The sequence below is a fragment of the Aquila chrysaetos genome, chromosome 24 (genome assembly GCF_900496995.4).
Source record: "Aquila chrysaetos chrysaetos chromosome 24, bAquChr1.4, whole genome shotgun sequence".
NCBI lineage: Eukaryota > Metazoa > Chordata > Aves > Accipitriformes > Accipitridae > Aquila > Aquila chrysaetos.
Window position 1 is genome coordinate 554,096 of NC_044027.1, and position 16,677 is coordinate 570,772.

General features: G+C 40.3%; 1 protein-coding gene across 7 annotated transcripts in view; it reads right to left on the bottom strand.

The window, feature by feature from the left end:
* Positions 1 to 16,677, bottom strand: part of MAGI3 (membrane associated guanylate kinase, WW and PDZ domain containing 3) — a 75,315-nt gene that overhangs the window by 14,740 nt on the left and 43,898 nt on the right. For 6 of the 7 annotated variants that reach the window (XM_030000995.2, XM_030000994.2, XM_030000996.2 and 3 more), the window contains exons 5-15: positions 16,387 to 16,561; positions 15,447 to 15,526; positions 13,245 to 13,302; positions 12,165 to 12,259; positions 11,336 to 11,524; positions 9,261 to 9,869; positions 8,178 to 8,209; positions 5,887 to 6,040; positions 5,197 to 5,288; positions 2,749 to 2,941; positions 1,353 to 1,538 (exon numbers count right to left, since the gene is read on the bottom strand). In XM_030000995.2, the coding sequence (XP_029856855.1) occupies positions 1,353 to 1,538; positions 2,749 to 2,941; positions 5,197 to 5,288; positions 5,887 to 6,040; positions 8,178 to 8,209; positions 9,261 to 9,869; positions 11,336 to 11,524; positions 12,165 to 12,259; positions 13,245 to 13,302; positions 15,447 to 15,526; positions 16,387 to 16,561 (1,863 nt within the window). The remainder of the gene's footprint in view (positions 1 to 1,352; positions 1,539 to 2,748; positions 2,942 to 5,196; positions 5,289 to 5,886; positions 6,041 to 8,177; positions 8,210 to 9,260; positions 9,870 to 11,335; positions 11,525 to 12,164; positions 12,260 to 13,244; positions 13,303 to 15,446; positions 15,527 to 16,386; positions 16,562 to 16,677) is intronic. The other variant, XM_041119572.1, reaches the window with a different exon arrangement.

Here is a 16,677-nt window from a genome sequence, read left to right on the forward strand (position 1 = left end):
CAAGCGTGGACCACTGGACCACTGCCACTGTGCCGTCCCACTGTGCCAGGCACTTCCAGAGCGGCTGGCTTCAACATTCTTGAAAAGGTATTGTCTGAGCCAAGACTGCATCACAGTCTAAATATATATCATATGAATTCAGCACAATGTTATTTAGAATCAGTTTTTTTCTGTGCTTCTGCTGTTTTTTCCTTGTGCAGTAAAATGAAGTGGAAAAACAGAAGAAAGTGTCTGAGGCTCAATAAGAAGAGACACACTTTCAAGCCATCGTTATGTCTGTCTGGAACCAGCTGAGGAAGTTTCAGAAGGGTGATTTACACTAAGGAACTAAAGGAACTGAGTAAGGATTTCAGGAGTTATCTGTACCTTAATGTCAGTGAATTGAGTTCGTTTGTCGGTGAACACACTGAGCTGGCTTGTATTTTGAGGGCTGCCACAGATAACCCAAACCTGATGGCCAAAGGGAATGAATCTCAGAAAGATGACCCTACTCGCTCCCTCATGTCAAAAATATTCAATAGCCTCTACCTGGCACTACAAGGTAAGTAGCAGCCATCAGCATGGGGAATACAAATGCACTTGATTACACAGAACAGACCTGCTCCTGTGCAGGGGGTCACAGATCTTCCCATTAATTGACTGAGACTCCAGGGCTTCCTCCAAGCAGGTTCTCTCATTCACTTCTGCTCACAATATTTCTTTTTATTTTTGCTTTTAACCTTGTTTATTTTGCTGTTTATCTTTACAACTATGCCTGAAGCCATGTCCATATATCAGAACCATAATACCAGAGCATGCTACTTTTTCTTTTTGATGGTCTTTCTAGACAAACACCCTATCTGTCTGACAGTAACAGCTTCATTGCTTTCTTCCAAGTACTGCAGTATCTACTGTCTCAGATCCCCAAAATAAGAAATTCTACCTGATTAGGTAATACAGAGCCAAGGTTGAAACTATTCTTCTATTGTGAGAATCTACATCACCACCACAGCCTGACAACTATCCACGTCCTGAAGACTGGCCTGTGACAAGTGCACACTCCTGTGTACAGGCTGGTTGCATGTGATATACTTTCCCTCTGCTCCCCACTTATGTCAGAGTTGGGTGAAAAAGAATATAAACATGAAGCAAGACAGACCAAGCCTCAGCTAGGTGGGCTGTGAAATAGCATGAATGAAAGACGAGCGTATCTACGCAGAGTGCTGTGTAGGTAACACCAGCACTTCAAAGAAAGAGAAATCCCTGAAGAAGCTGCAGCCCTGCTCATGCCTGCTAATGCCAGCAGCAGCTTTGGTACAAACATGACGCAGTGAGGCCAGGCAGTGACAACGTCACCAGAACACGGCGCTTACCACCAGGAGGAGGTTTGTTCTTTGAGGTGAGGATGACGAAGCCAAATCCTTCATTTTCCTTCCGCTGCAGACGGACATCATAGACCTCTGGGGACTGCTGGTTTGCAAACTCCACCCGATTCAGGCGGGGAGAGCCGTTTTGCGTCAAGACAGGCTGCAACTCCTCCTCCTCTGGTTGCTTTTCCCCTTGCAGGTAACAGACAAACCACAAATAAGGAAAAACCAATACTGCTCTTTTACCAAGCAGCTACTACAAAACTGTACATCTCAGCATCAGTGCCAGCATAAGGAAACACTGCCTGCCTGGGAAAGTAAGGGGTGAGTTTATTAACAATACAATTTGGATCAAATAGAAATCAGATGCAGGACAAAGCATTCGAAGGCCCAGAGTCCTACACAAGTATGCACAGTTATGCAAGGAAAGCCTGCTGCACACAGCCAAACAGACTTGGCAGTGTGTACCCAGACTCTGTCAGAGCAATCTGATGCCTTCTTATAGTAAAAAAAAAAAACATAATGGCTTTTCTGCATGCTACAAGTACAAGACCTACGGCAGAGATCCCACTACAAACTACAACTATTGCTATCTTAAGTGAGGAATAACTGTTTACTTGGAACAATGGAAACATTTTTCAAAAGGCAGTTTGAAGACTGAAGCCAGGCTTTCTTTTAGGAAACATACAACATTTTGGTCCTGAAGTAGCCTATCTATCAGAAGGCATCTTAAAGAAATTGAAAACTGATCTTACAAATACTTTTTCCTTTTACTTGTATATACTCAGAATTAATGGTTGAATAATGCAATGGAAAAGCAATACTGGTTGCTAATTGGCACAGGGGACTTATCAGTACTCCTGAACCCCAACCCAGCTCTGGCATTCATATGATCAGCATCATCGAGTCAAGGACAATAATCTTCTGTACACTGCCAATCTGGACAGTGATCTAAAACAGCAGAATCACAAGATGCTGCCCTACATCATCTCTGGTTTGAATGCACTTATTCTTGCTACACATAACATGTCAAAAGACTTGAGAATACAGCATGTTGTACAGAAAAGAGATTGTGTTATTACTCCATTTGCATAGTATTAGTGGCTGTTCTAACTAATATCTGCAAAAAGGTTTGAAGAAAACACCGCTGCCATCATAATTTTCAGAGCCTTACCTGTGTGAGCAGTGCAAACCAGCAAGCACCAAAGCATCAGCTTATCAAATTCTGCTTTTCTCCACTTACTCAGAATTATAGCTGACCCTCCTGAATCTCAGGCTGCTCAGCTCTAGTGCAATAATTGATGAGTTTCAGAGCAGCTTTGATTGATTTGATTACAAAAACATTAAGTGTTCCTTTAGCCAGATCTGTGTCCTGCAGTACCCTCTCCAGACAGACACGTACCACCAAAGATGATCTTCCTCCGGACTGTGAGCAGCACTTGACCATTCCGTGCAGCACTGGTCATTAAGTCCAAAACTTGTTTGTGTGACTTCCCCTTAACAGGGACCCCATCAATACACATCAGTTCATCCGCAGCTCGAAGCCTGCCGTCTTTTTCTGCTGCTCCCAATGGGATTATGGCTCCAATATAAATCTGTCAGCAGAGCAGAGTCAGGGGGTTTGAACAGCAGAACATGAACTCATCCCAACACGTAATGGTTGGAATCCAGGTGAATCCAGACAGATGAGGGCTTTTGGGAAGGTATTTTTAAAGATTATCTGACTGTCCAATTCTAGCAGAAACACAGCCAGTGAGTGTACTTAGCACAAGCTGACTCAGTGGATACAAATTGGGGGCTCAAAGCATTCAGTAAATACTTAAAAGTTTGGGGGCATTTTTAATACTTATTTACATGAACTCTGGAAGCATTGCTATCTCTTGAGCATATTTTTCTGTTTGCTAAAAAGCCCAACTTTTGACATAAGCATGCACTATGTACTTATTACAAACATATGATTTCCCAGACATTATTGAAACGAAAGCCTCTCATTTGTTCTACTTATTCTAGGGGTTTGGGGTTTTTTTTGCTTTGGTTTGGGTTTTTTGGGGTGTTTCGGGTTTGGTGTCTTTTTTTTTTTTTTTTTTAAGACGACCAGGCCAGAGTGATTGGAGAAGAAGCAAAAGCTTTCAAAAGAACTCGGTTTTACTTCTGAAAAGCTGCTCAGACAGCTCCATGCTTCAAGTTTTTTCAGGGCACAGCTTTTGGTGATTAGATAATGAATTCAAACAGCTACACTTCCCTTATCAATTTTGTCTACCCCCACCTCAAAGTGCTACTAAATATAACACAGATAAGAATGCCACACGCTATTTCACATGCTAGAATAACATTCAGGTTAAATGGAAGATTAAGAATAATTAAGCCAGTACTTGTTGGAGGTTAAGCAATGGTGGGCACATCATCTGTACACAACATTCACGACATCAGCTTGACACTTACCAACAGCTATGGCTGTTACGGAAACAAAACACCACAAATGCTATAAAGTGCACAGAAGTAAAATTCTTTGGTTTTGCTCTTCCTTTTTCTTTAAATGCATGTTAGAGGAGGAAAAAAAAAAAGGCTAGCACTGGATCACAGCTGTGAATGGAAAAAACCATACTCCTTAACTGTAATCAGAAAACAATCTATGAGTATCTATTCCAAAAGCTTTTCCTCTTAACTTGACAGCTGAAGGAATGGCCCCTAAAATATGGTACAAGTCTTAGCACTTCTTCCCAGAGAAAAATTTTTGCCTTTTTGGAAATGGAGGGAAGTCTCCTGAAGCCTGCCTTCAGAGGGACAGACTACCCAGGGGTTTCTGCACTGGCATTTACCCACCTGCCTCCAACTCCGCCATTCCTTGGCAATAACCTCTCAAGCAGAGTCTCATCCAAGTTCAACTGCCACAGCTCTGCAGGCTGAGGCCAGGAAACACAACTACATTGACGACTTAAAATCATAACTGAACTCTAGTCACTGACCAGGTTAAAGCAAACTAGGCTCTAACTAGTATTCTTCCTCCTGTGCAAACATCAGAGCTACATTTTGATGCCAGTTACAATGCAAAACAATACCAATATCCATTTGCAGGAGGAAGCCAGTCTTAACAGGTTCTGCTTCCAGGCTTTCACAAAAATCCTGAAGTACCACATTTTGTATTTTCTGAGATGAGAGGGAAAAAACACAAGGCAAATAAAAGCCTGAAAGAGTGCACTGGAAAGGCTGTACTTGTCTCCTCGAGACAAATCCACCAGAAACCACAATGACTGATGGAACAAAATGCATTTTTAAAAATTCGGTGGGAGAGGTGGGAAAAAAGGGTTGCAACACAATCCCAAATCTCTCCTCGTTTCACTGGGCGGCTTTCAAAAGAATGGCCTGACAGAATTTTTGCAGGGTAAGCAGCCGCTTCCTTCCACTCATCTGCTCCCCAGCACGCGCCAACATGCACAGCGCACTGAGCTTTGCCAGGGTGCATTTTGTGCCAAGACCACCATCGGGATCAGGTGGAAACAGGCAAAGGCTGGGCGCCAGCACTGCCCTTTTGAGTGCTCCCAAGACACAGCAACAACTACAGAAACACCATCAGTATTACCAGCCTGACACAGAAAACCGCTGCCAAAGACAGACTCTAGATAGCGGAAAGGGCACGGGAGCCTTGCAGATTAAAGTCAGCCACGAAGAGGAAAAAAAGAAAGGTAATCTGAATCAACTCTTGATCTTTAAAAGGCAATTACTGAATTGATCAATTATGCCATCACTGAATTGTTTAGAACGAGAGGAAAATGAGGATGACAGGGTAGGAGTCATTCCAATGGTAATACTGTAAGATAACACGTAGGTAACTGTAAACAGTTTCACTTACGGGCTGATCTGGTCCATCCCCTCCAAGCACCCGGAAACCAAAGCCTGACTCTTGTTTTCGCAGGAAAACATCCAAATCTCTTGTGTTTGGAGCTAAGACAAAGTAACATTTCAAAACATGTAAGGAGCTATCTTTGATTATTGAAAGTTCATGCTTTTGGTGGTGCATTCTGACTCTTCTTATTGACTGAACACAGTAACCAGAAACACAGTAAATAATTCAAACAGTCAAATCTTCAGTGACATTCTCTTCCCAAAATGGAAAAATAAATTTTCAAGAAAAGGCTGAAAAAGGAAAGGATAGATTGACAAATGCCAAAGGAGAAATCACAGCTGCATTCGTACAGTGGGCCAGGATAAAAGTCAGTCTGTAATACAACTCAGAGCTACCTTCTATAAACTCTGAAATGGTCAGGTCTACTTCAGTGTACTTCAGAACTAGATCATCCTTGAGACCATTTCTATGTTTAACTGTTTTATTGTAATAATGGTTGAAACATATTGTATCTTTTTTTTAAAAAGGTGTTCCACAGTTTTCTAATTTCTGTATGACTGATGCATTTCTCAAAATGTTTGACCTACAGGAGGTTAACAAACTCAGTATGAAAGTCACAGTAGTTTTACCACACATATGACAAGGAAAAAATTCCTTCATAATTGAATATTTCCAAGTTGAAGTTGATATACTCACGTTTGTCCTCATATATAGTCTTAGACTTCAGGTAGACTTCCGAAGGGTCCAGTTTAGGAGAGCCTGGTCGTACAGCAGTGGGTGGAAATGGCATTGGCTGTGGGATGGGATCACCGACAGCTTCCAAACTCCCAGAACTGTCCTGCTTGTCCTTCTGAAAGAGACACCACCCCACAAAATGCATATTAAATCAAAAGCATAACTGAACTTGTGTACTTCTGCACACAAAGAACATGATGCAGAAGTGAAATGCAGGGCAACACAGGGGAATAGGGGAATAATATTACAACTCAACGTAGCTTTTCCACTGTATGTGTCTGACTGGACTACTAAAGTCTCCCTAAGCAGGCCACAGATTTCTACTGAAGACTGGGCTTAGAAAGGGGGTTTGAAGGGACTGATGCTCATAGATGGGTAAAGCTAGCCAGTTCCTGCTGGTTACAGATGTGTGAGATGAAGCAGGGCGTGCAGGACCAGTCATGTCTGGAGAAGAGACAGATTCCTCTGCAGGCACCCGCCAGGCTCTGGACCACAGTCCACCACCACGGGTGAGAGCTGCTCCGCAGGCAGTGCCTCCTGCCCACAGCCAAACCACATCCAAACAAGAGCACGAGGTGTGCCCAACATCAGGTTGTTTGCTGCAGGTATCCCAGTGGCATTACAAATACTGAATAGGAGGAATACACTTGGGTAGGGTGTGGCATTAGTAATTCAGTATTTGCATTTTTCTTTTATGATCTGATAGCTGCAACACTCCTTTTACTGTTTCGTGAAGAAAGGACACCAAGCATCTTTGTGGCCACTCACCCTAATTTCCAATCCATTATGCACTAAAGTAACTCCAAATACTTGTTCTGGGCTGAAACCCAACCTGGAAAACTGTAACATGCTAGTGTGCATGCATCTGTGCATGTTAAACAAAAGCACAAGCAGAACAGACTTAGATATGCCCTTCTGTGAAGAGTGGAAGAAACCCCCTCCAAGCAATTTAGCAGTTTGACGCTTCTTGCAAGTTTGCAAACACAAGAACTTGCCCTTTTTAACTGAATTATTTTGCCATGCTGCTTAATGCCACTGAACATCGAGTGCTCCATGGGAAGTTGCTACTGCATGCGTGCTGGAATGCCAGTCCCCAAGTACGTAGTATTTTTAGCACGCCTGCACAGAGTGCACTGACATGGGAGCCACACTGACAAGGCTTGCGTCCTCAAACTGCAGAGATTTATGCACCGATTTATTTAGCATGGGCAGCTGTACAATTGCAAGGAACCGAATCTGCAAATCTTATTGAGTGCAGTCTGTTTCAAGTGCACTGAACTTGTGTGCTCACATTATCCCACTGCTGGGATACGGCTTCAATAATCAAACAGCAGGACAAAGATAGAAGCTACATCTACATCCTGGTAATGGGGTTTTCCTAAAATGAAATAGTTTCTTCTATACAAGAAACATTTTTAAAGGAACAGCTCTGTTCACCAACTAGCCTAATTCATAAAAGTGCTCATGACAAAAATATGCATTACTATCAGCATTATCAAATCAGAGGGTATTTTATTAAACCAAAAAATTCTTTACTGAGCTAATATGTATTAGCTACACTAGGTATAAGATACCCCAACAGATCGAACTTCCAGGAATAATGAGTATCAAACTAGAAATGTACCGCTACATAGAGACTTCCTGAAAATAAGGATTCAAGCAAGCATTTTAAGAAGGAAGTACTAACCAGTCTGTTAATTCTATGCAAGGAAATATTGAGAAATATCAAAGTGTTATAAATTTCCTTTAAAAATCCCATTTCACTTTAATACAGGTAATTAGCAATGAACAAAAAACATAGATAACTATTTTGTTTCCCTTTTAATGGGTATTCTGACAGCAGTTACTTAAGACAATTAATTTGTACCAGCTGAGTAAACATGGTTTTGATAACTCATCTTGCAGATTATCACAGGGACTAAAATCCAGAGGAGATGAGACTACAAAAGCAGGTCAAAGTGTGCACAGATAGCAACTTCAAGTATAGTGCAAAAAAAGGAAATAATGATAGAACTTAAGTGGCAATGTCATATTTAAAATCATGACAAATCAACAATACATCCATTGTAATGAAAGATCTTTGCTGCATTCTTGATTCTTCAGTAGTAAGAAGAGACACACCCATCACACCATTAAACAACTCAAAGGAATCTTTTGTGTTAAGTAGACGATATTTATGAGTCTGTTTTGCAACCAAAAATCCCTGAATATTCTCCATCAGAAACATAATTAAATACATCACTAATACTCACCCCTTTGGCAGTTTTAGTAGGTGAGGGTGGACCTGAAGAAAATACAATGTAGAAAGCAATTTCAATACTAGGTCACCAGAAGTTTGAACAGCATTAAGGCAATATAATCAGCTGCTCCTGGGTTAAAAATAACAACTGCTTATTCAGTCTTTTTTTTAAATGGCAAAATGAATGTTCACTTGACAAAAAACATCACTTCACAGACGTCTCAAATTAGAACTGCTAGCTGTACAACAATGAAAAATACCTATTTCTCTTTTTGCTAGACACTGGTCAACCAAATCACACATCAGTTCATTGGATACGGAGACTTTGTGAATTTGTCTAGAGGAATTTCACTTGCTACCAAAGAAATGTAATTATTTCCTTAGCTGATTAAGGAATAGTAGCATTTATACAGAAAAAGATCTGGAGATTTTTGCAAATGTCAGTGACTGTTTGCAGTGACACTCTCAGGGCTACAACAGAAGCTTAAAGGGACACTAAGCAGCCACACGTTGCTTAATAATTCATTCAGCTCCTTCTGGCAAACACACACTATCTACTGGTCAGCTTTTGGGGAGAAGACACATTCTGGTCCATGACTGACAGTCAATGAAGATGTATAAATATGCAAATGCAAAAATGAGAATTTTTCTGGTATTTCCAGTGATCAGCTCCACCTCACTGCAGATGTTTTTTTCTGTCTCCTGTAATCACCTGTCCATTACAGCTAACAGTTACTGGAATACATTTGTAAAGCCTCAGAGAACTCTGTCCATCATATGCTTTGTATTATGCTTGAGACTGCATTTTTGCTTTAGCACTCCCTAGACACTTGGAAGAGACAGTGCATAAACATATCATAATAAAATTTTTTTGAAAAAAAAACAAACAACCAAACAAAAAACCCAACCAAAACCCTAGCAACATGCTCTCACCCCAAACACTCAGGTATTAATTTAACTTGGAACATAATGGCTCAGAGACATAATAAGCTGCTACATAGCTGTCAAGACTGGACACCATTTAGATATTGCACTAAAAAGAGGACTTTTAAAAAGCATATAACCATATATGACAACTGTAAATTCACATACGTACCTCCTCTTAAGATAAGCAGCGGCACCTCTGCTCCTACTGGAAACTGCTTCAGTACCTCCACCACCTGCAGATGCGTCAAGCTCTGTACGTTCTGATGGCAAATCTCCTTGATTACGTCCCCCTTCTGAAGGCCTTGGCACCACTGGCTGTCTAAAATCATTTTCACCTTCTGTCCTGTGGGACTGTCTGCGATGGCAAACCCGAAGCCTTTAGGACCTTTGACTAGAGGAATGGTGACCAGCTCTGGCTGAGAGCCTCCTGAAGATGCAAGAGAGATCCTCTGCTCAGTTGTATCCATGGAAGGGCCATTCAGACGACCATTGACCAACATAGGGCCCATTTTTCCATTCTGGTCCAACACAACTGTTCCTGCTATTAAATCTTGGCTGGTCACACAAACATCTCCTTTGGTCACAGGCGGTCCGTTTATAATAGGCGTAGCTGTCACTATATCTACCACAGGGTCTTCATTGTCATCAGGAAGAGGATAACCACGACACAAAGTCATGTTCACATACTGATTGACAGGAACTAGCTGAAACATCTGGACAACATCTGCATGGGTATGGCCAAGGACACAACTTCCATTTATGTCTACAATGACATCACCTGTTACAAAAGAAAGTTCAACAGTGTCAAAACCAGAAACGAAACCATCCACACCTGTCTTGTGTTCTGAGACTCAGAACAAAAGCTTAACTGGAGGAAATCACTGTGCAGTCTCCAAAACTAATAATGAATGGTGGCTGGGCTATTACCTCTTGGCTATCTGTTGCCAAAAAGCATAAGGGATTTCCTCTTTGCATTTATTCTATTTCATCTCAGAACACACAGTGTGCTGAATATATAAAGTTTAATCTGCAGCAGATTTAAAAAATGATACTCTACAGCCACAGGAGATGAAGTAGTGCACGCATACTACTGCAAGCAGATGTCTCCTACTTTAATTCATATTGTACAGCATCCTAAACTCAATCCAGAATAAATCGGATTTTTTGGGGAGGGGGTCATATGTTTATTTTAGGACTGGCTGAACTTAAGCTAGGATTGCACCCACACATGTTCCGTACTCTTACACTGTTGCCACACGTGGCTAAGCATGTATTTTCAAAATTAAGTGGAAGTAGGCTTCAGATCCTGAAACCTTGTTTCCTAATTTGCATCCTTTTGATCATGAAACTTTGCATGTGCAATACAATATTCCCAGCAAGCAAATGTCTTATCATTTAAATGCCTGGGCTTCAGTAAAACAGTAACTCTCTTATTACATGAACTACAACAGGAATAGATGTACATCTTTTCATTCAAACGTGTGTGTGCACCACAACACAATGCTGCAGGATCGTCTTCATTCTTACAGAGGAAAATTAATTGCATACAAACAAGTTCAAACAATAGGTCTGCAACAAAACAGGAAATTGTTTAATTTCGTAAGTAAACAGTATTATATCATCGAAAGTATGAACTCTTCTTACTCTTACCTGAATAAGAGACTTTACATGATACGTAAAGAAGCATTTTGCCTTTTCTAGTATGTAAACCATATGTCACAGTAAGCTTATATGTAACGTAAATGTATAACATTGAAAAACATGCAATTCTGCATGGATTACAGGTATTCTCATCCCTCTTGTTTCCTCACTTGTCCAGTTTATATAGCTTTGCTTGCTCATTCCTGCTGCAGGTTTTTTTCAATTTTAATATTTGGTGTTATGTTTTTTGGCAGCAACAAGGCAAAACAGACCAGGATTCAAACACACTATTTTTACTTTATGTATAGAGAAGAAACAAAAAAAACATTCTGTAAACAGCCATGAAGCCAAAAGTCTTTGCTAAAGCAGAACTACTGAAATCTTCAGAAGAGTCCTCAAAGTACATTTGTATCTAGAACGCTGCTTCTTTTCCTTTTCAGCCACTGCTCTGCACAGACCTTTCACAAATCTGAAAACTATTTCATTTAGTGAGGTGTTCATATTCAGAGTCAGTGGACAGAGTCATCCAACCTCCTGTGCCTCAGAAGCTGCATTCTCTAAAAGCACCACAGGAAATGGAAGTTTAGAGAAATAGTACTTGACCTGGTGCAATTCTCCCATCTTGTGCAGCGGGTCCGTCTTTTAAGACATTCTTCACCTGGAGAAACTCATCAGGTCTGTCCCCTCCAATAATTGTAAAGCCAAATCCCATTGTACTTTTTTTCAGCGATGTCCGTATAAGTGCTCCTGTAAGCTGGGATGGATCTCTAGTGAAGACAGACTTCTCTGGTCCTTTTGAATTATGGAATAGAGAGACATGAAGGTAGGAAACAAGGGTTAGTTTTGGTAAGTTGGTTGGTTGGTTGTTTTTTAAGGTGTCATACAAGTTAATGATTTGTTTGGTTAACATTGATTAACCTCTGCAGCACTGTTACGGAGTAAAGCAAGCAAGATACTGTTACACTCATTTCACAGCTCAGTTAAGTGAATGGAAAAGTTAGGAGTTTTTTCAAGACCATAGTACAGATTCCAACAGAGCTGGAACTAAAGCTCCCACCTATAATTCCCAGTATTACACTCTAACCCTTGAATACCAAGCTTAAAATAGATCAAAAGCATAAAAATTCAAGGTGTGGTTTTACCTGCATCTTCCAGCTGGCTCTTCTAACCCTGCATATATTAAAAAACTCCTTATGACAACCAGCTTCAGAATGATCGAAATTATTTTAAAGCAAGTCTTAGGGTCTCAGTTCAATTTTAACATTAAAAAAAAAAAAATCGTTCAAAAAACACTGTGGATTTGGGAGGGCAACACCACAACAGCCAGCAAAAAGACAAGGATAAGGCCTTGATGAATTCCAAAATTGGTTACTTATGATGCATACTTGCAGATAAAGATATTAGTGACAAAGAACACAATATTCTGCGATACCTGATTTTGAAGGGCCAACATCAGTCTGTCCTAGATGTTTCTTTCTTTTGGCTTCCAATACTGGGTTTTCAAACTGAGTTTTCTGGTTAATATGACTGTAGACATACAAAAGGTAGGTCAGGATTTCAGCAGAAAGCATTCTGCCTATTTCACAGAAAAGAGAACCACAAAAGATACATCTACAAATACTATTTTTTATTATCTCAGATAAATGCCGTGGAGGAATGAATGATAAACTATCATAATCGACACTGAAAGCATTTTTGTTCTTTCAACAACTTGATTTACTTTAAGAACCAACACAATTTTACTTCCTGTAATTATTAGGTAAAGTATACCTTCATTCCACTGTGCAAATTTTCAAAAGGTTGTAATAGTTTAGAACTGAGAAAACCTGCTTTTTCTGTTGACCCTATGTGTTGCTTCCATCTACCTATAATGTTTACAAACTCAGACATCACCTTTTTAATAGTAGATGCTAGAGTAGTACAGCAGAGTGGAAAAAAACCAGTAAGTTTGAGCAGAATTTAAACACCTGTGATGGCTTTGCAAAGTCAAAAAATGTTAGCTTGCTCTCTGAAGCTACCATTTTCAACTCTCCTAATTTTCTTCTCCATGGTTAAAGAGAGATTTCATTTACTCTGACCTGAAGGAGATTCAAAAGAGCTCTTGCAGCAGTTCAGTAGTTATTTACTTGGCTCTTTGGAGACAGCAATGAGATACAAGTTATTTTTGCTCTTTTATAGTTATCAGGTGCCACTCTTAAAACGAGTGACCCCATTTTTGTTAAAGCTAAGAAAAATGACATCAGCTCATCCCCATTAATAAATTACTTTGGTTGCTACTTGTTTTCCCTCCCCAAATGAAATACAGTCCATTAAGTCAGTAAGTTCACACCATGGATCTTCTCACATGCCACTGCTTCAGAAGTATGCACCATGTGTTCACGGCCCCTAGAACTGTTTCTGCTGGATATGTTTAATATTTACATTGCATTACAACCTATACATACTGCCTATCAAGTGCTTCATTATCTTCTGCTCAGTTTATAACTATGTCAAATTAATAATTAGCACTTACTCAACATAATATGTTCCGTATTGAGGGTCTTCTATTTTTTCCCATCCATAAGGAAGTTCTGCAATCAGAAAGAACAAAATTCTCCATTATAGTGGAAAACTATCTGCAATTATCAGAGTTCTTACGAAGGAACGAGAGGACAGATTACAGACTCATGAAAAATATGAGGAAAATATAGGTCTTTTTTTATTTCCCTTCATTTGTTTGAGGCTGGTCCTTCTGATGAAAGGATATCAGCCTGTTCCAGGGAATCTGAAGCCCTATAACTCTCACTCTTTGTTCCACTAGATGAGACGACTTGTATTCAACAAAATGACACCACTTTAAACATATAATAAACTTAAAGACGAGATACAAACTAACCTATTAAGAGAGGAAGAACCTATAAAGGGGAAGAAAAATACATTATTTAAAATTAATCTAATTATAAATTATTAATGTGATTTGAAAGTTGTCGACTTTTTTAACTACACAATATGAACATGGTCACGCTGCTTCTGCCCCCAAATACACCATAAAAGACAGCTATCAATGCCTCGCAGTATCACATCCCAAGCTTGTAAAATCATGCATCTCCATTCCTCTTGTACTTTCCATTTAAGACCACCTAGCAGAAGTAACACCACCTTTATGTATTCTCTCAATAACATCAGGATATTTCACTGTCACATTCTGACAATGTTTCAGTTTTCAGTCAACCCAAGAAACCTTCAGCCAGAACTATCACAGCCATATGTGATGAGTAAGGGAGCCCCCACCATCATAGGCTATTTTGCCCTGATGTTTACAATATAGTAAGACACCCCAAAACTAGCTAGCACTTGTTTAGGTCTGGCCGCATCAATCCAGGACAGACTGCCTGGCCTGCCAAGATGACAAAATGCAGTTTGTGCTGCTGCAGCCTGACTGCTCTTGCAGCCACAGCAAGCTAGCTGACAGTGGCTCGGGCTTGGACTGCATTGGACATCCCTACATTAGGGGTCTAAAATAAAAAATTACGTTTGATATAGGTACTGAAAGTTACATGTGAAAAGCTCCTTTTTATGGCAAATTCAGTATCTGGTAAGATGGTGCCCCAGCAGCAGATCATTACTGACTGAAGGTGACAAGCAGTTAGCACAAAGGTCCAATTATTCTAGTTTTACTGTTCTAGTTATCTTGACCATGGAAATTTAAATATTATAATAATGGCTACAGTCAGGTAGCTAGACATTTTAAGGATAAAATTGCTATGTAGTCTTGTTTGAGGCTGCCCTAAGTTTGACAGTGACAGGAATTTTCCTAGCATATGACAGCATGTTACCAATTGTTAATACCAGCATCACTCCACAGGGTTTGACAAAAGACTCAGTGGGTCTATTCATTTAAATGTTGTTCATTTGGGTATCCTGCATCTCTCTGTTTAAAGTGCTCTTTTTATCCTGTGGTGAGCTGCACGTATGTTTAATAAGCAGCAGTATGCGTCCATTGCTCCAGCTGGCTTCATTATGAAAACATGGTTGTTAGGCTGTGCGATTTAGGAAGACGACAGGCTATTCTGAGTCTGCCTCAGCTTTTGTAATGTCAGGCATTTGCCAGTGACAGAGCTATTTGGTACTCTTTTCTAGCTGACTAAATTGCATGACTATGTAGTAAACGGTTGCAGGAATTGTCTGTAGGCCAATCATGAACCTGACCTGTAAGTCTTGAAGCAACAGCGTGAAGAGTTGAAAGTAGTCAGTTTGTTCTCCCTACTTATGCATTCAAATATTATATCATGTCACATGCAATAGGTATCATTAGGAATAGGTATTATGCTGTATCTTCTTTATTATTCCTATATTCTACCACTTATAGACCTTTTCCTCCTGCCATATTCCACCCGCACAACAATTTCCAGTGAGATCGTCAATAATGTATGCAGCTTTCTCCTTAGCAATGATAGTTACCAGAACAAAATATCTCATTCTCTTCTCAGGAATGCAGATAAACCCATGATTCAGTCAGATTCTACTGCTCCAGGGAAAATACACTATGGACTTCCCCAGTCTGATGTAAACTCCTATTGCCACCAAACTAGGGACACTCAGCACTATACCGCCTGTTCCAGAGCCACGTGTAGCAGGAAAAAGTTTCCACCACAGCAGTAATGGATTGTATCCAGCTGTGATAAACTCAGACATTTATCAGTCACAGGTAACACACGAATTCCGAACATCTCACCTCCATCTTCACAATCTTCAGGAGCTTTGGCCTTCTTACAGAGCCGCGGATCAAGCCACGTGGTTGTCTTGGTGTTATGACTGTGGAGCAGAACACATGCCATAAAAAGAAGAGAACTCCCTCAGACTGAAGAAACTTTGCTTTACTTTTACTTTTAAATATTTACCACCATAGGCAAACTGTAGCCTTTAGATAATATAACCTTTTTTTGTGTCTCAGTCACATCATAAAATGCTAAAAAGAAAAGACAACAATGATGCTCAGAGGTACCAGCACACTGGAGACTCTCCAGGACAGATGTGAAATGTTAGAGGTACAAACACTCTCCCCTGCCCCTGAGAGCTCGTGTGGGAACAGCAGCTGTTTCTACCTGGAAGGAAAAAGTATTTTTAGCCTCTTCTTATGCTTAACTCTCAGTAAGGTTTCTGTTTCATTTTTGCCTTAGAATTCATAAATGAGGCTGTTTCACATGTGCACATATGAGCTACTTTCCTACCCTGTGCTTTAATCTGTGCTATTTGTATTTTTAAGTGTGCATTCCCAGCCAAGGAACACAAGCAGTGAAGAAAGAATAAACAATCTCTTGGATTTCACAGAAATTTGACATAGTGAAGATTTATATGATGTTATACCTCACTTAGCAATACCCACCCAGCTTTGTATTTTGTGAGACACAAAACTCATATTACAAACAAACTGACTTTACATGTGGAACCATAAGGCTTTCTTGTCTGATGGCAATCATACAAGTATGCAACACAGATGACTATCAGTAAGGAACACAACAGTAGGAACAGATTAAATTTCATAGAGAAATAGAAGCAGTAAGAGCAGAAGGAGAGAGGTGTAAGAGCAGCAGGCAGCTTCCTAGACTGCAGCCCATCAGCATTTCTCCCCTCCGAAGGGCATACCAACCCCTGACAGGTGTCAGTCTACTCACTCAATGAAGTAGATCATGCCAGTGTCAGTGTAGGCCATCTCCCAGTTCTTAGGCAGTGGTTCCAGAGTTTCATCCCTCGACAAGTAATTTCTGAAGTCCATGGAGCTGCTTGTCTGGTTGTAGCTGGGAACAGGTTTCATCCAGTCAGGAGAATCTGAATGTTTTTCTTTGTTTTCTGCAGTTGTTCAGGGAAAGTGTTACTATTTGTCAGATGTTGTTTCTCACAAAGAACCACCCTCTTAATCTGGCTATGAGTGGATGTCAAACATGTCCCTGCATGTGATGTGCATT